This window comes from Rhopalosiphum maidis, chromosome 1 (assembly GCF_003676215.2).
Source record: "Rhopalosiphum maidis isolate BTI-1 chromosome 1, ASM367621v3, whole genome shotgun sequence".
Classification (NCBI taxonomy): Eukaryota; Metazoa; Arthropoda; class Insecta; order Hemiptera; family Aphididae; genus Rhopalosiphum; species Rhopalosiphum maidis.
This window is the reverse complement of record NC_040877.1, coordinates 15,274,533-15,300,681: the sequence shown is the minus strand read 5'-3', so window position 1 is coordinate 15,300,681 and position 26,149 is coordinate 15,274,533. Positions and strand designations below refer to the sequence as shown.

At 27.2% G+C, this 26,149-nt stretch overlaps 3 protein-coding genes across 3 annotated transcripts; 1 reads left to right on the top strand and 2 right to left on the bottom strand.

Moving 5' to 3' along the window:
• Nucleotides 1-472: 472 nt before the first annotated feature.
• On the bottom strand, nucleotides 473-2,162 carry LOC113549242 (conserved oligomeric Golgi complex subunit 5-like). The gene is made up of 2 exons (XM_026950449.1): nucleotides 2,039-2,162; nucleotides 473-1,945 (listed from the first exon to the last, which is right to left on the bottom strand). Exons 1-2 carry the CDS (start codon nucleotides 2,151-2,153, stop codon nucleotides 540-542), a joined length of 1,521 nt encoding a protein of 506 aa, XP_026806250.1. The 5' UTR covers nucleotides 2,154-2,162; the 3' UTR covers nucleotides 473-539.
• Nucleotides 2,163-7,921: 5,759 nt separating this feature from the next.
• On the top strand, nucleotides 7,922-14,338 carry LOC113556418 (cathepsin B-like cysteine proteinase 4). The gene is made up of 6 exons (XM_026961345.1): nucleotides 7,922-8,126; nucleotides 9,622-9,846; nucleotides 11,769-11,969; nucleotides 12,491-12,632; nucleotides 12,825-12,938; nucleotides 14,020-14,338. Exons 1-6 carry the CDS (start codon nucleotides 7,995-7,997, stop codon nucleotides 14,238-14,240), a joined length of 1,035 nt encoding a protein of 344 aa, XP_026817146.1. The 5' UTR covers nucleotides 7,922-7,994; the 3' UTR covers nucleotides 14,241-14,338.
• A 1,442-nt stretch (nucleotides 14,339-15,780) lies between these two features.
• LOC113549350 lies at nucleotides 15,781-17,525 on the bottom strand. The gene is made up of 2 exons (XM_026950607.1): nucleotides 17,389-17,525; nucleotides 15,781-17,291 (listed from the first exon to the last, which is right to left on the bottom strand). Exons 1-2 carry the CDS (start codon nucleotides 17,489-17,491, stop codon nucleotides 15,958-15,960), a joined length of 1,437 nt encoding a protein of 478 aa, XP_026806408.1. The 5' UTR covers nucleotides 17,492-17,525; the 3' UTR covers nucleotides 15,781-15,957.
• Nucleotides 17,526-26,149: the final 8,624 nt, after the last annotated feature.

Sequence of the window (26,149 nt, the reverse complement as noted above, 5' to 3'; positions counted from 1 at the left end):
GTTACTTAAAATGCACTTTATATTATGGTTATATTATGTTATAATAGTATTTTATATTATAATTTGTATGTTACATAACTAGGTACATAATATCTGGTATATTATATTGCGCTTACTTAATTAAACTAAACAATTTATTTTACTAGTTTATTATAAAAATATAATATTATTAAAATAATATATTTATATATTGTTTCTATAATAAAATTATCAAAGTCAATAGTGATATTAAGCCATACGAATAAATAAATAATTTATTAAGATGTTGTTTAATTGTTTTAGTTGTTTATAAATTATCTGGAATCACAAAACAACCATACCAGCAATTTTTTTTTTTTAATTTTGATTATATTGTTTAAAAACGTGTAAGTCACTATGTTGAATCAAGTTCTCAGTTTATTAAAATATATTTATAAATAATATACATAGTTTATAAATATAATATAGTATTACTTGTATAAGGCTAATAATATAATATGTTTACTATTCAATATTCTACTCTATAATAACATGTATACAAAATCTGTAAATAAATAAATTTAGTATTTGTAATAATTATTGTTGCAAACAATTTGTTTCAAAGATGTTTGGATGTAACTTCCCAATGAGTGTTGGATGAAACGTTCGAGGTTGTTTTCGATTGCGGACACGACTTCGGGTCGGATATTGTTGTCCAGATTGAAGTTTAGACCATGTACATAGGCATTAGTGAAGATCTTGTCACACGATTGTTGTTGTTCGAAAGACGATTTGTCAAAGAAAACTTGGATGTTGATTTTCTCAACGTTGAATTTTGTGGGAGGGATGGTTGTCCTCTTGCCGGCTGTCATGACGGTCAGAGCGGAAATCCATTCTAGATTGTCGAGAGCGAAGTCGTAACGCATTGTGTAAGAGTCTGGGGATTTCCTTTGGAAGGTCATCGATTTGAATGACTGTTCAGTGACGGAGGCCAACTTCGAGTCCTGGAATCCAATGTTGGGCATTTCCATGGCGACGTTGTTTTCTTGCCAGATCAAGTCGAACAATTTGTTATTTTCTGTGTTCTGGAAAGCGATTGGTTTGCGGATTTCGTTTTTGATTTGGGCGAACGCAGCATTTCTGGCGGACATCTTTACTTCGTTGGACACGGCTTTGGCTAACACTCCCAAAAATCTTTGTAGAGCTGGGTTGAACACCTGTGTTTCGGAACCGTCTTGGGTCTTGAGATTAGCATCGGCATTTTGGAATTTAGCTGACCTGACTACGGAGTGTTTGTCATCATAGAATCCGGTTGTCAAGTTACTGTACACGTTGTTCATGACAATTGTGTAGTAGCCCGAACGAGCGTCGCGGACGTCAGATTTGAATGATCCGACGGTTTCGATTTGGTTGAAATGGTATTGTGCGAACACGGTATCTTTTTCGGGGTTCAAGTACATGTATTTCAAATTACCGTTGTCGAGGTTCTTCATGGTTGTGTTGTAGAATGACACGAAATTGTTTGCGGACAGTCTGACGGAGTCTCTGGCGACTTCAAACGCTCCGTTCATATAATTGGCGTTATCGGCGATGTTGTGGTTGACGGCGATTTGCTGGATAGCGGCGACTTTGTCGGCGATTTTCTTGGCAAGTCCACTGAACTGACCACTTGTAGCTTGGTTTTGGCTTCCATACTGTTGTTGTTGGTGTTGTTGATGTTGTTGTTGTTGTTGTTGTTGTTGTTGTTGTTGTTGATATTGCTGTTGTTGGTTTTCGTTAAAACCGAACTGGGTTTCGTCGTATTGGCTGTTCTGGTATTGACGGTTGGCAAAAGTCGATTCGGAGTTGTCGTCGTTGATGCGCTTGTTGAATTGGTCATTGTTGTAATTTAATTTAGAATCAACCGATTTTTGATCAAAATAGGTCGTGTCCGGATTAAACGATTCAGCACTAAAATCTGATTGTTGGAAACGGGACCACTGGTTGCCTAAAATTAATAATTATCGGTAAATCGTTTTTTTTTATTATACATTTATAATAATTTATGGATAATGATTATTTTTTAAAAGCGTATACTTACGATTTTCATCCTGGTTGTCGTAGTTGTTGTTGTTGTTGTTGTTGATTCTGTAGGCATTGACTCCTAGAGCCACGCCGGCTAAAAGAACGGATGCAATAACCAAAGAAGACTTCATGTTGGTTGTTCAACTGACATTGATACCTCATTGTTATGGCTGGCCGGTATTTATATGCTAGTCGAGTATTAGAAACTTAGCTGTCAGCAATATGCATTGCAGATATAAGCATATAACAGAAGAAAATATAAACTAAAAACATAGATTACCATAGTATAGTATATATATATGTTTTGACCTATTTCACGATTAGCGATGAAATAAGCTGGTTTTGTTCGGTATACATTTTAAGATTACCTAAACATTTATTGTCAGTCAGAGTTTATTTTCAGTTAATTCAAAGGTATATTACTCGTATTATCAAAATATATTGAAATTAATCACAATAAACATGAATTTACAAGATTTAATAATTCAATTTAATATTACTATTTTTTAATAAATGATTGTTATTCATTTGCTAGATTGAAAGTCGTGAACTATAATATGTTATTATATATTTCTAAAATATCGGAAAACGGATACCTACTCGTAAATACATAATATATAAAGTGTGTTACAAAAATAAAATAATTTTTGAAAGTTTAAGTTTTTTTTAATAATTTTAAAATACGATTAACAATAAATAATATAAAAGTCTATAGTTATAATACAAAGTTGTATTACGTACTATTATATCGGAGTATGTACAATCAATTTTTAAATAGATATATTTACAAGTAGCAATTAACCAATACAAAATAAATAATCAAATTATTCTCATTTAAAAATATATATTATTCTGAAAAAAAAAATTAAGGTAAACCTACTCATTATACTAACCTATTAACTATTTTACATATATACTACCATGTATGTTTAAGATAAAATAAAATAAAATTTTTTATTTATATTAATATTCATGTATAATCAATTTTTATTATTTAATATTTTAATAAACTAATAATTTCAGCTTTCAAAATTATATTTTTAACTCCATAATGCATTATTTATTCATCCTTTACCTATTTAGTATTATTTATTATTTATTTAATAATGGGTTCACAAATAATTCTAATTAGATTTATTCGTGAACCCAATATTAAGTATGTATTTATTTCAAATTTTTAGTATTGGTTAATTACTTTTAAGTGGTAAAATGTTTGTTTAATTCTATAGATTTTACTTATTTTCATTTTTATTTTTGGATTACTTTGTTTAAAAAAAATGTATGTTCAGAATGATTATAATGGAATATATTAAATATTAATTAGGTAGCACAAATTATTATAATATTTAACAAAAAAATTAACCATGACCATAATATTAACTTAATGTTATTTACCTTATACTATACAATAAAAATCAATTTAAGAATTTTTATAAGCTTAAAATAAATTATAATTTCATAGTATAGGTTATTTATAAATAACGTCTATAAAATACTTATTTTATAAGTATACTTATAAAATAATAATTAGTACTTAGGAGTACTAGTATAGTACTTCTTTTTTAATCAAAAGTATTAATACTACAAATGATTTCAATGGAATTGAAATTAAACTTAAAACTATCATTACCATAGCTTATTTTAAATATGATCAAACAATTAGTACTTATAAAATTTTTTTATTTAGAGCTTCACCCAGTATGGTAATAAGCATAGGTACAAAATAATAATTATTTACGTTACAGAAGTTTAATTACAGTACACATTAGGTTCATTATATGTTGTAAAATAAATAATAGTTCGTACTAATAATAATTGTACATGTTAATTTGTTAAACTTATATTTTAATTATCTACGATTAAGTTAGGTTAACACAAAAACATCTTCGTAAAAATATCTTCTGTAAAATGTCATCGTAATTTTTTTTAAATAATGGTTGACTGACACAGAAAATGTTAGATATGGATCGTGATTGTATTTTATAGTTCCGTCTATTGGATTACAGTCAATAACAGTGTACAATCGTTAACATGCCTTAAAATATTGAACAAAATAAATATATTTACAGATGAGGTTAGAAAAATTATTTTCAGGGTAGCCTATAGTGGTTATAGTCTAATATATACGAGAATATAATAATAATATAATATAATATATATATATAAGAATCATGGCGGAATGATGTTGCGCATGGTGAAAAAATTCGATTAAACACTAGCGACTAGTCTATCATTACTTAACAGCTGCAAAAATACACAACCTTACAGTTTACACATTTTTAAAGTGAATGAAACTGGAATAATATTTTTTTTTATTTGTTTTATTTTATTTAATTTTAGTATTTATTAAATTTATTGTAATTGACAAACCAGAATTTCTCGGGTTGGGTATATTTTTGATATTTTTATTAGAGATATATATTTTGTACTGGAAATATTTCTATGTATAACCACCACCACGTTCTATAGGAACGTAAAACGAATTACGATAGAGTTTAAAATAAATGTGGTGCACTAACTGTGTAATTACGCATATTACTTTTAATGAATAGACATGTTAAAATATTTTAAGCTACTTTAAATTCAATTATTTTGTATATTATATTTACAGAGAATATCTTACAGGTTTGTATACATATTTTATTATCTTTATTTGGATAGAATCCTATAATTTAACATTATTATGTTAGCGTTTAGTCTTCTTTTGAAAATTTTAAAATTAAATCAATTTATTAATATTAAATAACTGGAATAAATTTCTTTTACTAGAGCTAAATATATATTAACATATCTCTATAATCTCCACATTAAGACATAACGTATTACTTTCACAGAGTCGAATGATACTATTAGAAAACATTATTTTGAGTTACTTTATTTTATAATCTCAATGCAATTAATCGTATTTTATTGTATATTCTTAACTGACAGTTTAGAATACAAGTAACTTTATTTCTCGGTCAGATTACAAAAAACAATAATTAAATAATTCGAAATTGTCAAATCGTCATTTTAAAATACGATGACTAATAAAGTCACCATAAAAAGTAATATTTTTTAAATAATTATAAGCCGATTATATCTAATCTGATCGAAAATGGTTAATTTTAATTATAAAATTAAAATTAAAATAACACAACTATTGCTATATCTAAACTATAGAATAGATTAAGTTAAAAATAGAAATTATTTATCTGCAATTGATTTTTACATAATACGTAAAAAAAATATTAGAATATTATACATAGGTATTTAATAGTAATAAATAATAATGGATAAATCAAATGTATTACACACATTTTTTAAGAATTTGCATAAAATAATAATATACAGATTTAAATGTATTAGATTTTACATATTAAGCGGAACGATAAGTGTGTTGATATTACAGTAAAAAAAACTTTTTCAACTTTAAAATTGATTTCTGCCAGCAAATTATTTCAAATTTTGAAAAAAATGTTTTTTTCTTTATTAAATTTTTCTACAGCCAATTTAAAAATGATTGAATTGTTATATATTTATAAAGTATACAATAGTCAATCAGACATAGTATGAGAGTATACTCATGATCGAGAGCAATCAAAACTCATTGAATTTTATTACCTAATTAGTACCTTAGAATCTAAGGCTTAGATTATACATATCGATTTTGTGTGTAATATATGATCTAGGTATCAATAATAAAATAAGTTGTCATCAGGTTGTCGTCATTTCGTAAATCTAAAATTAGTTTTTTAAATGATAATAATATTATTCCTTTTTAACAACATTTCTTTTAACGAATTTTTTCAAAACCTCTTAAAGTTCATCAAATAGATGTTCTACTGTATTTTAATATTTATAACAGTATACGGTACGTTAGTACGTACCAAATTATAGGATTATAAGTTAATAATAATAATATTTATAACTAATAATCATAATTTATTTTTAATTTATAATTTAATATACTTGATGTTTATGGAAAAAATAAGTTTGATCTATCGTAATATTAGTAAACAATTAATTACTGATAGCAATATGAATAAATTATGAAATATTCTAAAAAATAGAATGAATTTTAGAAAAATGATTGTTTATTATTCTTCAAATGTGTATTTAAAAATAAAATAATATTTAATCAATGAATTTAATATTATTTTAATTTAAATCTTAAAAGAATCAATTAAATACCGCCTAAATTTTTTTACGTAGACTACATCTTATACACGACACTTGATGTTTATTATAAACAATAATGTATTCAGTTTTTTTATGCGTCTTATTTTTTTAATACGCGCATAGTTTTAAATTTTAATATTATAATTATTTCTTTCAAAATTATTATGTTATGAAGAAATTCGGGAAAATATTTAAACATTTAAGCCAGAACGAGTATAATATTATGTTATTAAGTTTTTGATTTGTGGAACTACAGGTTATCAAGGTGATCATAGAATCTGTTTTAAAACAGATTTACAATAAGCATATTATTATATTCGTGCTATTATGTTAATACAAAGTTCAAACATAACTTAAACACTCTTAAAACGTCTATTGAAATCTCGATGCATCGATAAACAATATACAGGATGATTCTCCTGCCATTGCCACTCGTTTATCCTTCATTTTTTTAATTTTTGGGGACTTTGGAATTTTTAAAACATTGAAAGATCATATTTTCAAATACTTTAAATTTAAGTATATTTAAAAATTATATCATTTCCAGACTGAAAGTATTTTTTTTTTTGCTCAAAAACTACCTTTTTCTTCTGTACATTGTTAATCAGATCATTTTTTTTTAAAAATATGTTCATGCATTTAAAATCAATATTTATACGAGTATTTTCTGAGTTACTTATTTATATATAAATATATAATATAGATAATAGTCTTTATTCCTGAGTAATGGTTTTATTAAAAATATAAATAAATACTTACTATATTTCGACAATTTATACAAATTATATAACTCTTTATTCATTTTATTTAATATAATTTAAAACCATTACGGAATGTATACCTTATGATATATTCTATATAAATTATTATGGATTATATTATTATCTTTAGTGTCTAATAGTTAAATAAATTTTAAAAATACTTGTTCTAATTTCGATTTTATAGTATCAATATTTTCAAAAAGTCAATTTCAGTAGAAAAAGGTAAATATGAACTGAAAAAAAGAAGTTAATAGTACCACGTTAAGCTGCAAGAAAATCCTAAGTATTTAAAAATATTGTTTTTCTCTCTTAAAAAATATACTTAAAAAAAAAACAAGAACTAGAAAAATGTACATTGAAGAAGAAAACGTTAACATAAAAATTAAATGGATTTGTGACTTTTCATTTTTTTTATCCTCCTTAGTGTACCATTTACTTATTTAAGTTATTACAAAACTACGAGAAAATGAAGATCAATTTGTCATCGTATAAACGATGGAAACTATTTTTTGAAAATATTATAATATTCATTGTATATTGTTATATGTGTTATTATTCGTAGTGCCGAATTGACTTTATCTACAAAATATAATCCACTTAGAGTTTTAGACATATGCAGCTTATTGTTAATCCAACGCACATAGTACATGCATAAATGTAAAACATTTTTGAACTTTCGATATCAATTTAATAAGTATAATATCTTCTGACAAGTATTGTTTTGCTTTGTTTATCTTAAATTAATTTCAAATCCTAAGGATATTATTATGTCTTAGACTCGTATGTGACGAATAATATGGTGTTAAACGTTAAGAGATAGTATGATCGTTTAGATCCAAACTTTTATCTTCTCCGCAACGACGCCTCCGACAAGTGTCCGCGATAACGATTGATAACACAATATTATTCGATTGGAAGAGGCAATTGAGAAGTAAAAAAAAAAAAAAACATCGAATAGTGTTCACCGCCGATACTCGAGTAGCGCTTTCAAATACGGTCTACAGTCGTAAGACCACGTACAGACGTATCTCAATTCGACTTAGAAGAAAAATGTCCAAAAATATTTTCTTTATTCTGGCGGCGGCGGTAGTGGCAGTCACCGTCCGCGAATCTTCGGCGGTGACGAACGAAGCGACGTTTATTATCGACTCGGTGAATGCGGACCTCGGCAACACATGGAGGGTATGTATTAGAATAGGTACCACAGCCACCGACCTTAAATAAATAATATCATCGTCGTGAAAAATATACGCGTGATAATATTATACACAGGAGGTATATTATAATATGTATAATATATTTATCAACCAACTGCAAATCACAATATTAATATGCTTAAGATCGCAATATTATTATTGTATACGATACTCCGGCATAATTTCTGGGGACGTAAGAAGAAGTATTAAATGTGTTTTTAATTGTTTACGTTATAAGTTCAATGGAATTTATAAAACGACAAATCGAGACAATCGCATAAAGTAATTTTATGATATTATATAGTTGTAGTTGTATGAATTTAGTTAATTATCACTGCAGCAATACGTTTGGGTTTGCGTGACGTTTATAAATAAAAAAAATTGTTTTTATTTTTGCACGTTTAACAATAGATTTATATAAACATATATATATATGCTATAACTGATAAACGGTGGTATACGAGAAAATACTTTATACTATCCTTGACAGGATCCAGTAGCTACCGTGCGGCTATTGAACACAGACGATGTTTCTCACGTAGGTACACGAAGTTGTAGGTACATGAAGTATACTCCAACTTTGGTGGCATTATTTTACAACGAATGTGCAACCCCGAGTTATGTTTTTTTTCCATAGTCTTAAAAAATGCGTTGTAACTATTTTTTATCAACGTTACAAATCGTTGTAAGTCACTTTTAATAAAAATGATACTGCTTTGAAACCTACTGGACAAAGTCTTCGACGTATGCGTAAGCTTCTCGACAATACATCAATACGCAAACGACATACCTTGAAACGTTCTAATAATGTTATATTTATAAAATATTTGGACTACCTATATTGGTCAAGTTTATACACAGTCGGTTTACAGTTATTATAAGTTATGTCTGAGCGACATACAACATTCGCTAAACTATTACTTGATCTCATTGCCTTACATAATATATGCCTATAAACATTATGATATATTTCATTAATACATTTATTGACACTAGCACGTGTTCATTATAATTCCTAAAAATCAAAAAATCATGCGTTTTCGACATATTTCATAGATCATTTCTTTGTATAGTGTTTGAATGATCTTTGTTGTATTATAAGTTGTTAATATTTATCAAATAAATAATAACAATAATAATAATAATATTATTTTTCTGCCTTCAGAAACCACAATAATGGTATTTAAAAATTAAAATTAAATTGTAATTTAAAAATAAATATGCAACGATACATCATTTCAATTTCAATATACCTACATATTATGAAAATAATGTGTGTAAATAAGTAGGTAAATATATTGCGCAGAAATAGTTTCTTTAAATATACAAAATTTAATTTCAAGTTTCAATATATTTTATTTTATCCATAAGCATGTATCTAAAATTGACTTTCCGATTTTGACTTAAAAGACGATGAAAATAGGTTTGAGAAATAACGTTTTTACTATCGTATGGGCCGATTTTTTACGGTCGTGTTTTAGGCTACCGACACAAATGTTATTCCAGGAGACGGAAAGAACTTCGAACAGTTGATGGGTGTGTTACCCAGGAACGGAAACGCGTACAGGTTCGCTCCGATAAAGACAAACACCGAGGGAGACTCCAACGAAGCCTTACCCGAGAATTTCGATGCCAGGGAACGATGGCCCGAGTGCTCGTCCTTGTTGAGCTCGATCAAGGACCAGTCTAACTGTGGATCATGTTGGGCAAGTATAATATATTATGATAATAATAGTATATAGACTAGATAATTTATAGTAATTTTAAATTCCGATAAAATTATCATTGCATTTATTTATTAATTTTACAATGATGTGTTTAGTTTTGTGTACATGTGTACACCAATAATTCAACGTTAGAGCAAGCTTTTAGTGAACATAATGAATAAACAGAAATTTTTGCAAAAACCAATATTTGACAAAATCAATTTTGAATTTTTTTCAATCAAATTACTTTGATAACAATATAAAAAATATATATCTACACTGACCGTCTTCGCTCAAAATCGTTTTTCGTATGTAATGATTTATCATTGCATTCAAATTAAACACATCCATTATTAGTGACCTACTCAGTGACGGAATACACTTGAAATCTACTGCACAGAGAAGCGGTTACCTACTTCCCCCCTTTTTACTTACAACGATTTAAAGCTTAGGTAATATGATTAAAATAACAAGTGGACATATAATACACCGTCAAAATTTGAAGTGTAGCATTCCACTATCGGTTTATATTGTTCAACCTACATGAGCGTTCTATGTTAAAAGACTTTCTCTGTACATATTTATATAATGTGCGTTTTAAGAACCAGTGCTAGGATAATAACCATTACGGGTTATAAGCAGAGATGGAACGTGAAATATAAGGTCCAGTAGTCTGCAACAATAAACAACTCAGACCTATTTTTTGACCATTTTTATTTTACAAGGATTTTTTTTATGGATACTTATTGTTTTGGTTAGTATTTACTTAGGTTAGGTATTCGTTCATGTGTAGAACCTTTGAAAATATACTAAGTATTAAATACCTTATTGTGCACATAGCGTACACAGTGATTTAACCGTATCCTTAGAATTTAAGTTATTGATTTGAATCAGACAATTCAATACTATAGGTTTACAAACAAAATAAACTTATATGAACAATAACTAACCTTTATACTAGAATTTACTAGTAATAAAATGGTGAATTCTATAGCATAATATATAGTCATTACCAATATTATACCTACTTGAAAAAATAAATTGTAAACTACGAGAAATAAGCATATTTTAAGCTTTAAGTAAACAATTTGTCATTAACTTTTAAATTCACACTGGTCACTAGCACATATTTTTATCGAACATTTTATCTCAAACTATCTATGATAACATTTAACGTGAATCAGCTAAAATATTGACATTAGATGTATACTTATACGTATTGATTAATTTAAAATGCATAACTATATATTTCACAAACATAAGTCCCTTTACATCATATTATATAATAATTTTAAATCATTAATATAAGTTAACTGTTTCATTTTCATTTTCTTTGGGTTGCCTATTGTGGTACTTACCTAATATTGCATACTATCTACATTGTTTACTACCATATAAAATAGATAAGACTATTGAGTACTAACTATTAAAAACTGTCTAATGATATTATATGATGTGTTGTTATGAGTGGGTACATAATATTTTAATATAGACGCAAGTACTCTAATTTGCAAGCCATTTAATCACTAACCTCGAATCCCATACTTCGAATGATATTTTGAACGACGCGATTAATTATTATTTTAATAGTTTCGAGTGTTTTATTTATAGTATCTATAGTTATATACATATAAATATATTATGGTGGTCTGTGAAGTAAATTAATTTTTTTGTTAATTATTTATAATGAAAATCTTTATTAAGCAACCCTCATCTTTTATTTTGAAGATTTTGCTTGTGTCCAATTGAAACGTTCAAGATAAACAACGTGAATTTAAATCTTAAGAATAAATATTTAGATACAAAACAACTGAAAATAGAACGGTCTGATTGATCAAAAACTAAAAAAAAATAAAAATGATTAAAAATATTTATTACTAATTATACAAAATTATTCGCAATAACAACATAATAAATTGCAGGCCGTGTCTGCGGCTTCCGTGTTCAGCGATCGCCTTTGCATAGCCACTGGTGGCGCGGTGGCCAGAAACCTGTCTGCCGAACAGTTGAACACTTGTTGCTATCGATGTGGTCACGGATGCGATGGTGGGTCGCCAGAGGCAGCGTGGTATTTCTTTATGCGGCACGGTATCGTCACGGGCGGAGAATACCAATCCGGAGAAGTGAGCCCAAAAATAGTTATAATATATACACACCGTACTCGAATTGGGGGGGGGGAGAAGAAACATGATGGGACGGAGTCCCTCCTATTTTTTTTAAAAAATATTTTAGCCTATCTCCTTAGTTATGTCATACTTGGAAAAAACGTTTAAATATTCAGGTACGCATATTTCCCAATTCGAGCACGGTAACACATACGAACGGTATGTTATGACATAGATGTAGATCATCGGGGAGGGACATGTGGTATATTAGTAAACCTACCTTCCCCGTTGCAAACGCGACTATGTACAATTCTACAAGGACTTGAAGTACTCGTCATTGAATACTAGTTTACGACTTAATAATAAATTATGTCTAAATATAATATTTGTATTGTTTGCGATGTTGCAAATAATCTCATACCTAATTTATTTCAAGTAATCACTATCGACTGTAATTGATTACGAGTACCTACCGTTTGTTATAATACAAGTCTATAATAATATGTAATGTAACTTTTTGTGGTATTTCTCACCCCAAGGGTTGTCAACCGTACAGCATTTATCCGTGCGGAAAAGGAAGGAATACTTGCATAGACGATGATCCCGATACACCCGAATGTACGATAAAAACTTGTACCAATTCGAACTACACCAAAGACTACAGAGCTGATTTGCATTATGGTAAGTACCTACTGCAGTTTATTAGGCATATTATTATACTTAATTGTCGTCGTCGGACATGGTATAAACCATAATAGGCAGATACGCTCATTGACCGTATTGTACCTTATTGCATTATTATTATCATTAAATAATTAACCTATACGGTTGTTGTACAATGTACATTAATTCATTTATTAAACGCGTTTTTAGTTGACACCGTATACTCGCTGAAATCCGAAGAGGACATCATGACCGATATATACAAATATGGTCCCGTCCAAGCGGCTTTCTATGTGTACACAGATTTCATGTACTACAAAACCGGTAAGTTGTCGACAATAAGTCCCAGGGTGATAATATATTATACATTATACACACAATACACAACATTATTGATTTATTGTCATAGAACCATAACTTTATTTTTGAATGAAAACGATAGGTATTTTATTGTTATGATTAATACACCTATTATGTTTTATTTCTTTGATTTAAAATCGTCTATAATATCACTATGCTATTTATCAGTTATTAGTAATTGTTGTTTAAAATGTAATACGTTAGTAACGAAGAACGACGAGTCGGCGTAGACAATTTTTATTTGAAATATATAACATGCTACAGTCTATGTTGGTGATGTTTAGGCAACACTAGCAATGCGAGAAATGCCGGTGATCGTGATAAACTATAAACACTATATTTGCCATATATTTCCGTAATTGGCTGTTAAGTTTATTTCTAAGCTGGTTATTGATTTATTGTTCATATGAACATACTAATTTCGTTAATATCATGCAAATACATGTTAAATATTCGTACAGGAAAAAATTTAAAATTATAAGTATTTCGTATTATTGAAAGATGGTAAACATAAAATGGGCGTGGTGTGTCCTATAGTCGCCAAAATTCAATTTTTGATTTCCCGCTTAAAATCTTCTTCTTTTAAAATCTCGCAAACTACAAAAGTCAGCGGGTATTCAAAGTGCTCAGTATTCGTATAAATAAATAAATAAATAAATAAAATAATACGTTTTAAAAATATTAGCAACTATGCATAATAGTAAAATGTAAAATAACAAAACAATCGATTTTATTGACTATTTAAGCGATATAATAAATATACTGTAAATTAATTAATGTCGTCCACTTTGACTATACTCGAAACGTTAATAATCGCGTGCGTTGTATTGCTGCAATTTCACCATTGTCTATATCCGAATTAAACATTGCGTTGATAATGACTATAGTCATTACTGAACATATTCGATTATCGACATTGACGGTAGCTATATAATATCATAATTAGTAATAATTATAAACTTTTCATTATAACACTGCCGTCATATTCGTTTTGATTTGATCCATGTGCCATATGGTTGTTTTTTTTTTTTTTTTTGTTTTAAAGGAGTGTACAGTTACACAAGAGGTCAGATGGAAGGCGGTCACGCGATCAAGATCTTGGGCTGGGGCGTAGACAACGGTACCAAGTATTGGTTGTGCGCCAACTCGTGGAGCCGGTCGTGGGGAGAGAACGGACTGTTCAGGATACTCAGGGGCAACGACGAGTGTCACATCGAAGACCGTGTGTTAGCCGGAATGCCACACGTACCGAAACGAAATAATTAGCCGTCGAAAGAAAATACACGTATAATAATCGTCGCTGTACCTATTGTAACAATATAATATCTTATTAAAACATTTATAACGATGTGTAGATGCGACAACATTAGCGTTTTTATTGACTCCGGTCATCCATTTATATTTGTGTTTTTATAATTATTTACATAAATATTTTATTTATACTTCATTAGAATCGATTTAATTCTTTTTTTTTTTTTTTAATCGGCTGCGTATTCATACGAATACACGAAATCAAATAAAAAATATATTATTTGATGGTCCTAAATCGCGGGCAATAACATAATATCAACAAAAAATGTATGTATTTTTCATTTACCTTATTGTACTGCAAGTGCGATAATAATATGCTAAATCAGAGGTCACTACACAGCGGCTCTAGTGCTGCATATGTACAACGGACAAATATTATGTGGCCCGCCAAAAAGCCATTTATTTTTTTAGTTATGATTTTTAAAGAGGTTTACTATAGTAACATAAATATGTTTTGATTTTGCCTCGGTGAAGAACATATTTGTACATTAAATGTTGTTTGATCCTGAAATCTTCCTGAAGTCCTAAAATGGACCACCAAAAATACTTTAATTGGTGGTCCTTGTATCTATAATACTAGTACGCAGACAAATATTAATTGGCAATTATTATTATTTTATATTTACTATTGTCATATGCTATATAATAATAAAATACTGTAAATATTTATAATATTTATATAGTTCTTATATCTTGCACAATCGAACTAATTTTTTTTTGTCGATTAGATACCGTATTGTCATCAATGTATGTATAAGAAAACGTCAATATTAGTAGGTACCTATGCAATGTATTATAATAGTGTGTATAATATGCCACGAATAATAATACTACCGACTTGTACATCTTAATTTGTAATTTATGCACATATAATTGTAGGCAGCATCTTATTAATTACTATAGTTGATAATTTTGAGTTAATATTATTTATTAACATCAGCACTTATATGTATATTATTATTTAACACAAATAATATACTTAATAACTAATAACTAATTATATTAGTGTATATAAAATACCGTGATTATAAATATATATTTTTAAATTTATTATATCATATGATAAGTTATTAATAACACACTTTTTGTTATCTATAAAAATTATGCTGTAAGTGTAAGTTAAATCTATTTTCCTAAATCTCTGCTCACTAAAATGTTGTCATTTTCGTATTCCTTTTTATGTATAATATAATAAGCCAAATCTTATCTATATAGTTTAAATCGTTAGGTTAAGTACTTAAGTAATATGTATAAGAACAATAGATGACTATGGACAATATTTATAGAAATCGCATAAATGCAAAAAATTAATTTAAAACAAAGTATAGGTATATACTTGTGTCAAATATCTTCGTCAAAATAATATGATATTTTTATGTTTTAGTATACATTATTTACCATTTCACCATTACCAATTTAAAGCAATACATTTGGAATTGAAATAGCTGTTTTCACCAATTGGACATAGGTACAATAAATAATAATGTTATTTCTAAAACAAGTTGATTTGGTGTATTATTAGATATTAAATTTATTTTGTATATAATAAAACTATAAGACTATTGTAAAATTAAAAATTAAAGGAAATAATATTTTGAACGTTTATACTATTGCTTACTCTATAATAATTTATTAAAAAAAAAAAAATAGGTTTAAAAATAAATAAGTTAACTTAATATTGACGGTTGGAGTTGATTAATTCTTGTACCAATGAATCTTGAAGGTAAGATCCAAAAGAAAGTTCCATGAAACGTTGGAGGTTGTTTTCAAGAATGGACACAAGTTCAGACTGGACGTGCTTCAAGTTGTAATGAAGACTTCGTACTTCTACTTTGGTGTAAGCCTTGCCATTCGATTGTTGTTGTTGTTGGTTGTGCACGGACTTGTCGACGTAAACTTTGATGTTTAATTTTTCGATGGTGAATTTTATTGGATCTGTGGTCATCCTCTTACTAGCCGTCATGACGTTCAGAGCCGAAGTCCATTCCAGGTTGTTAATGGCGAAGTCGTAACGCATCCTGTAGGAGTCTTGGGATTTCCTTTCGAAAGTGACAGAGCTCAATAAATGTTCGGTTGCCTGTTTCAGCTCTTCGGAGTTCTTGAAACCGATGTTAGTCATCTCCATGGTGACTTGATCCTCCTGCCATCTCAAGTCGAAAAGCTTGTTGGTGAACTTTCTAGCGACGTTAATTTCGATTGGTCTACGGATTTCGTTTTTAATATGGACAAGTGCACCTTTGTTGGCGGATTTCATAACTTCGTTGGACACGGCGTTGGCCAATACTCCCAAATATTTTTGCTCCAGAGCCGGGCTGAACACTTGTGTTTCGGAACCGTCGTGGGTCTTGATGTTGGCGTCAGCGTATTGGAATTTGGCTGCCTTGATCACGGCGTGTTTGTCGTCGTAGAATCCGGTAGACAAGTTGCTGAGCACATTGTTCATGACGATCGTGTAGTAACCCGAATGAGCGTGGGCGATGTTGGACTTGAACGATCCGACGGTTTTGATCTCGTTGAATTGGTATTGGGCGAACACGGCATCTTTTTCGGGGTTCAGGTACATGTATTCTAAGTCACCGTTGTCGAGGTTCTTCATGGTTGAGTTGAAGAACGACACGTAATTATGTTTTGGGAATTTGACGGAGTTTTGGTTGACGGTGACCGCGGCATCCAAGAAATCGGCACTGTCGGCGATATTTTGTTCGACGGCAATTTTCTGAATGGCGGCGATTTTTTCGACCATTACCTTGGTGAGTCCTTCGGGCTGACCGACAGCCGCGAATTGGTTTTGGCTCGTACGTTGTTGTTGTTGACTCGATTCTTGGTTGAAACCGAAGTAGGTCTCGTCGTTTTGGTTGTTTTGTCGTGAACGGTCGGCAAAAGTAGATTCTGATTCATAGTTGCTTTGGACGTTGCTGAATTTGTTGTTGTTTTGAAATTCATTGAAATTTGGTTCTGCAGATTCCTCGCTGGAGTCCCCTTGTTGAAAACGTGCCCACTGGTCGTCTAAAAATAACGATAGTATTTAAAATCGAAATAATTTAATTTCGAGTTTACGAGTATATGCGTGTATTAATATTTAAAAAAAAATGTGTATACTTACTGTTTTCACGCTGGTTTTGGTTGTCATAATAGACGTTCCGGGCGGTGACTTCGAAAGCCACGCCGGCTAAAAGAACGGATGCGATAACCAAAGCAGACTTCATGTTTGATAGCTTTGATGATCGACTGACACAACTGGTACCTCATTGGTATGATCGGCTGGTATTTATATGCCGCGGTCGTTTGAAAATCAAGCATCAGCAAATTTTACATCGTAAACGAAACATTGGGGTAGTGGAAAACTATACGATTATTATTGTTATTATTATTATTATTATTATTATTATTATAGTCTTGTGCGTTTGTTACGAGTTAACAACATAAATAATTGTAATTAGCAGTAGTCAAATGTAGTTAATTTTCAATTTTTTTATTTTTACCTTTTTGATTACGTCGTGTACAATAAAATATTGGTGCTAATTTTTGTATTTCTAATTAAATATTTAATTCAAATATCGTGCATTATAATAATTTAAGTATTTATGAAATTAGACATATCTACCTATGTTTATACGTGAATGTTGCTAACTGTGTGTATATTTTTGTTAGATGTGTATAAATAAGTGTACATATGACAATAGAAATTTACTATTTTTACAGATAAATTGTATTATCTACTTGAAAGTGCTTAATGCTATTAAAAAAGGAAGAACATTGTAGGTAACCATCAACAACTAGTGTGCTTCGTAGTGATTTTCGAAATCAAAAATTTAAAACATGTGTAATATTATAAACATACTACCGTTGATCATAAATACTATATAGTATATATAATATTTATAATCAATGATAGTACACACTAAAAATGTATGATACAAGTTAAAATCTCGAAAAAAAATAAGTTATAAAACATTAAAATATTTTTTAGATAAAAATAAAATAGTTCGATTGTTATAACTTATACTGTATACTATTTGAATGTATTTATGTATAGTTCTTGTAAACTTATAAATTATAATACTTAATACACATTATCACTTAAGTTAAAATGTCTATACTACGTAACTAATTTTTTTTTATCAGTTATTGTATAATTATAAATATTACTTATATTTTTGATTATACATTTTATTCGTACTATAGTTATTAATAAGCTAGTTATTATGAAATCCGTAGACAATACCACTACTTTAATAATATACTTTAAAATATTCTTTCATTTATATTACACAACTACATAATTACGAAAAAAATATCACGTGTGTACATTTTATGAATAAACTAAGATTACTAGAAAGAAAGTGAAAAATTTCATAAACAATCTATTGTTTTCAAGTTATTAATATTTGTGTGATATCATAATATTTAAGATATAACTATAAGCTTTTGATTTCGCATATGATTTTTTATTTGATTAAAAAAATTCTAAAATAATATTTGAATCTTGAAAAAAATTTATGTATTTAAAACATTTTTCTAATATATTTTGGAGTAATTATTTGCACGAACGCCGGACCCTAGTACCATGGGTCCTTCTGTCTCCCTAGTGTTGAATATTATTATTGCAAAAAAAAACGACTGTCTATTATCATACAAATACATTTTTATTAATATTATTATAGTAATTTGTTTTACATTATACGATATGAAATTAAAGTGGGCAATAATAACATACAATTAATCTAAATGATTTGAAAATTTTATTGTGTATATAAAATATAATAATAAATGTAAAAATATCAAATCTCTATAAAAAATATTTTTGAGTTTCAACAAATTAATTCAAATTTGTTTCCTTTATTTAAATATTAAATATCAACATTTTTATCGAAATTTTCCAGAACTGGTTTTGCGTAAAGATTCCCATATTTTCTTATTTATTCATTTTTTGATTGTTTTTCAGGCTATTTATTATTTAAATAATAACCTCGCAAAAGTATTAACTATATGCAATTTTGTATCAGAAACTGTCCTCAAAGTTTTTAATCAAAGTATTTTTTATATTGTTTAATATCTTATGTATACACACATACACACACATATCATTGTAAAATTAATTCATTCATCGTTTCGTCCAGAATCTAAAACCAATATTGCATAATATAAAAATACATGCTTAAATGACAATATTGTATTAAGTAAGTTTACACTAGTTTCCCATTATAAAATATACACATAAACTATTTATAACAATAATTGGGTACATTATAATGTATAAGTACCATGTGCATTTATATTCATATATTACTAAATTATACACAGAAAATTATTCTAATCTATAAAACATGATAAATAGGTAGTCATTATATTTTAGAATAAATGTTTGATATAATAATTGGATTGGTAAATTTTCACTTTTTTATTGAGATAATACTTAATTTATGTACAAATACTATAATATTACAAGAGCGTATTTGTACTTACAATGTATGTTATGTAAACTTTTCTAAATTATTTGAGAAACAAAATCGTATACACACACAATTTGGACTTAAATTTTTAGATTATCTGTTGAGTGAAAACGCTGATAAATCGATAAAATTAAAAAAAAATCCTGCTAAAACCACATATTTTACTTCTTATAAGTCTTAGATTCACCTTATATTCCTTTTCAAATATTTTACTTTATGAAAGTATTTTAAACATAATTTATTATTTCATATACTTAACATCATTATACACTTATTTGTTTTATTTCATTATTTTTATAATTTGTTTTATTTTTTATATTTTTACAATAGTTTAGATTATTGTGTAATTGTGGTTATAATAGTTTCTATTTATATTCATATATTTAAAAATATTTTAATAAAATTATGAATTTTCTCATAATATTCGACTTAATTTATCATACTTCATTGTCAATTTTGTAAATTTTAATTAATGTCATCATGGTAATTTATATTGTAATATATTATATAATATTTGTTATATATATTTTTTTGTTGCTGAATGTAAAGGATTCAACAACAATGGTAATTAACCTACTTAAATCTTAAATTAAACATTATTATATTTATTTTATATTATAAATTATTCTAAAGTTTAGAATCTAAACTATATCAGTAAAATATATCATAACATATACATTTTTTGAAAGATGCATACTATAAATTCGGAAAGCAATCTTCAAACACTTTAACATCTTTGCAATATCCACAAATTCGATTAAATGTAAATTAAAATACATTTGTATCTAAATCGTGTAGCTCGTATAAATGTTGGATAAATAAAATTAAACGAGAATTTAATCTGGTTAGAACCGGAAATTGTACACATAGGAAAAAAAAAGACTGGTCTACCATTATTATTATTTATTTTTTCGCTAGTTTTTTTGCTTCTTATACTTGTAAACCGGATATTATAGCTCTTCGAAAAAAAAATGTTGCAAACAAAAAAAAAAAAAAATACCAACGCATTAAAAAATTTTGTAAACATTTTTTCTCACATTCAATCATTTAACGTGTGTAATTTATTACATTTTGGTTATTACAGTATACATTCAACTAATTTTAACGAACCAATACTATGTTATGAATGTATGTTTTAATGTTAAAACATTTTTCACCAATTGCATATTATAATTTTTTTCTAATCACCTAATTTAAAATATCACTTTTGACAAAAAATACATTATTTAAAGCTCATTAATATTTCCTAGTATTTTTATGTTAGTACGTAGTTAATGATTATAATTTTAAAATAATGCAGAGGTCAAAGACAATATTTTTTTGAGCACTCATCTGGATTTAATAACCAATGCTTGATGCAATCAATAATAATAATTTTAAATCATAAGTCGTTGCATTCTGAGAAAGACCATAATTTATTCGAGTGTTTAACTATAGCACTTTACCTAGTAATTTTTTTTACAGCACGTGTATGACTAGAAAAAAAAACTTTGATAAATGATTTCGAATGATAACCATATCAATGATCAAATAAAATGTTATTCTATTATATTTCAATATTCATCCTACACAATTAATTAAAATAATATCACTGTACTATTAAACAAATATATAATTATATTATATTGTAATAAGATCAATAACTTTTCTAGTTCATAAAAAGTCATTGTACAACTTATATAATATAATATTCATTAAATAGACTAAAGTATAAAGTTATGTGATTTTTATGATATGATTCAAATTTAAAACGAAAAATTATTCATCAAAATATGCTTGTGTTAAGGTTTTTAAAAAACAAAAGGAATAAAAAATTAATTTTTCATGGGTAAAATACCTATGAAAAACAGTAAACTATCTGAAAAATCGACACACGCATCTACAAAACAAGCTGAGAAATAAAAGCAATAATATTATAATATATATATACATATGTTTATTAAATATACATAATATAAAATATTATAATAATGCAGTCCTGTAAGTTCGAATAATAATAGAAAACCAAAATAGTTTGTTTGATACGTATTATATATATAAATATAAGGTATAACGTGTGTTATTGTACACTGTAGATTTTAGGGATTTATTTTTTTTTTACATATTTCAAAATATTTGCATAGTATTCTCTATTGAAATCTGCTGGGAATGCCAAAAAGTGCCATGCGTACGTCGAATATAGTACGTCATCTGTATCCGATTTCCGATCGATAGACCACGGGTTATATGAAATTGTACAGCATTCTTTCTGCAGGCGCAGCTACAACAAATAATAACACACAAACACACATAATCCATCTAAAACTGTATAATATAGCTTTTCGTCCTGTTCTCAGTCACAGATTAAGACGGGTGCTAGTTAAATTACAAAATTATGTATTATATCATATTAATTATACGTTTCGCACAATTTAGTTTAAATATCGTTGTATTATTGTTAATTTTCGATAATGATATTTGTATATACATTACATAAATAGTATGTTCGATTAAACATAAATTTAATATCTATGTAATTGTATAAATTTGAGTGAAACTAGTTAGTTGATACGCTTAATATTATAAAAATAATAATCCTCAGAAATCATTTTACACAAAATACAAAATTAGATAAATACTTCTTAGTCGAGCATTTATTATACTCGGACATTTAATGTGTTAATGGTATTTACTATAAACATTTTAAATTATTATGATATTATCATAGATTATACTATTATAGAATATATTTATAGATTTATTTAAATTTTTATCGTAATCTAATTATTGAAGAATATAATGTTAAGCGTGTTTGGCAACACTCAGAATAGAATACAATCGAATAGCTAATGTTGCAAGTGCATGCTATAAATTCTAGTAAATTTTATCAATACAATAATTATTACACATATCGTTTCGGTTATATTTAGACACTAACCGTGAAAGTGTATTCCATTAAAAAAACATAAACTATGTACAAAACGGCTAGGTCAAACTGTATTTTATTTGTCTGCCTTATTTTCTTCTATGTAGTTTAAACGGTGTTGCATTATAAGCATCAGCAAATCGTCACGGTCGATTATTATATAGTAATGTTAAAATTAAGGTACCGAGCTTGAGAAGGTAAACTTTTGAATTTTATCAAAAATCATAATATTCTATATACACGAATAAAGTATGTGTAATGTACAATTTTTTTTTAGTAATATAGGGTAAATTTAAATATTATAATTTACAATATATAATATTAGAATATTGAACGTTTAAAAATATTAATTGAGATTTTATTCATACCTATTTCTATATAATTACAAATATTCACGAAAAAATCCCACGATTTAAATTAATTTTAAATATCTATAATATTTATTATCACCTTAAAATTCCTATAGAATATCCATTGCAGAAAATATTTGATAACCACCATTATAGCGTGTTATATGTTATGTTTAAGCATTATATTGAGTATTTTAAAAACCAATATACCGATTTGAATGACGTTTGCAATAATTTTTTATGTGTAAATAACTGCTTAGACACGTTAATAATTAATTACTCAAATATTACTCCTATATAATATGTGCTTTTCGATAGTTTTTTTATGCGCAACATTGAATATTCAGAATATTAAAGTTTTAAAATTATAATGTTATGTATGTTTCACACAATAAAAAATTCATTAAAACGATTGTCTTTAGTATGTAATTTTAATTGAATTAATATATTTTTTATTAACTTTTAACTTTACAGTGTTGTAGGGGGTGTCACAGCGATGATTACTGGGTTCACCATGCGTGTTGAATTAATCTATAGATAATTAAAATAATTTAATTATACAATACGATTTGACGATATGATGAAAAAAAAATTAATAACCCTAATGTCACTGTGATGAGTAGCTACCAGTTGGTATTGCCATAATAATATATTACGAAATGTGATGACAGTGAAAAATGTTTAAGCCCCAGTAAAAATGATAATAGTCAGTTTCAAAATAACATATAAATTGGATATTGCGATAATTGTATGACATTTGTACGCCATAATTTAAGAATAAATTATATAAGTACTTATATTAATTACAATTTATAATAGTTATACGTTTTTAAAACTGTTTTAAAGCACGTATTGTACGTATAATAACGAAACACTATTATATATTTAAATAATTTTTTTTGTATTCTGCAAAAATATTCATAATTTATTTATCCAAATAGTATTTTTAATACTTAAAAAACACTGTCACAATATTTAAACACGGAAACCTATAAGGTGCATATTTTAATTAAAATAATAGAAAAAATTACAGAACTCGTATCAACAATTATTGCTGTTATAGTAGTTATAGTCTCATAGATAATATATAAAATTGTTAGTACCTATAGTAAAAAGTATTATCTTTAAACCTTGAGATACGAGTATAATAATATAATATTTATTTATATAAAATACAGATGTGAACCAATTTAAATGCACACTTATATACTCGTAAGTAATACAATTATAACATTTATAAAATATGAAAACAATATAAACAAAATAATTAATAAAATTAATAAATAAAATAAAAAAATATGTATCTTCATTGACAAGTTATATACACTAATACTTACATTAGGAGGAAAGATTGGAAGCTCATAATTCATAATTTAGGAAGGAGAGAAATTTTTTTATTCAGTACGCGAAAGGACACAAATATATAGATTATCAAGTATAATAATCTTCGTAATTATCGTTAATTAACTTAATGATAAAATTATTTACATACAAAAATTATTTTAATTAGCTCTGTAACATAGGCGTGTGCACGGGGGGGGGAGGGGTTCCGGGTGTGCCTGGGCACCCCCCGACATGTAATTGGGGCCCAAAAATTTAAGTCCTATAGCATATATATATATGTGTCCGTATTTTAAATAATGTTACTAGAATAAAAATAATATTTTTTCTAAAATATGTTGTAAAAAATTATGTTTTGGGATAAAAAAAATATAATAACTTAATATATTTTAAATTTGCGTGGTAAAACATATTATGATTATAACAGCTAGATGTTATTGACTAAAAAAGTAAAAATAATAAATAAAATATATTGCAATTATCTTGAAAATAGATTTTAGATCCAACTATATAATGAGATATTATATAACTTGGTACTATAGTAATACTACTGATCAATATGTGATATAATTTAAGTAACGTTTATTCAGGCATTATAATTTATTAAAATATATACATGTCTTGTTAAGAGAGGGCCTAAATTAAGAAAAGAACCGACAAAATTATAGGCACCCCCGAAATTCAGGTCTGCGCACGCCTATGCTATGTAACTCTGTTGATTATAATTAATAGTAACCAATTGTTGCAATTTGTTTATATTATAAATTTGAATAGTCTGGAATGGTCAAAAGACCATAATTAGTAAATTATTTTAAGATATTTGTACGTGTTTTATTTGTGTATAATGTTGGTTATTATTTATTATATCTACCATTATTATTTTCAATTGTTATTTATAATAAATTAAATATTAGTTTATATTAAGATGTTAAATGAAAGTCTGTATCAGAATAAAATATATTTTTTAAATTCAATTCAATTATCTATATTTAATGATTAATATCTAGATTAACGGTCGGTAAATAGTGGACTACGGAAAGCAAAAAACTGGATTATAAAGATTTGATAAAAATATTTTTCTCTGATCCTCACTTATTTATTGTTTTAATCTTCTTGACACCAATACTGTAAGTACTTTCCGACCCCTGATATAATAGATATTGAAATATTTATTAACTAGACTTAATAAAAACTGTTTTAACATAATAAACTTTAATTACGCTTTTTATATTAGTTCAAAAATAATTATTTCCAATTTCGGGAAGAAAGCTAATTGAAACTTATTATTCAAAACTTTTATCTCCCCACCATATTTTTGTTTTTTGTACTCGATAATATTATGAAAACAATGAAATTAGATAATTTTATAATTTAGATTTAAGGTGGATTATATTATTAGTATTACAAATAAAGGGACGTATGCTTTTTGTAGATAAATTAAAAAAAATTGTCTATATAATATGTATATGATATCGAACATGTGACATAAATTCAAGGCAAATATGTTTTCAGTTATTTGGAATTTATTTAAAAGAAAAGGTAACTAAAAATGCAGAGGCTAACTTAATTCAAGCGTCAGAAATATTACTATTGCTAACCGTAGTACTTTTACTGAATTATTTGATCGAAAAATGGTACAATTTTAAATAATTTATAAATTATTGTAATATATAGATACTTTTATAATTAAAATTATGGAATAAGCGCTAATCAAACATAAAAACAATACTTGATTCAATAAAACTAAAATAATAATATTTTGTAGGTTGATACTTGTTGTATTATATACAGATGACATGATGTTTGTCCAAAACG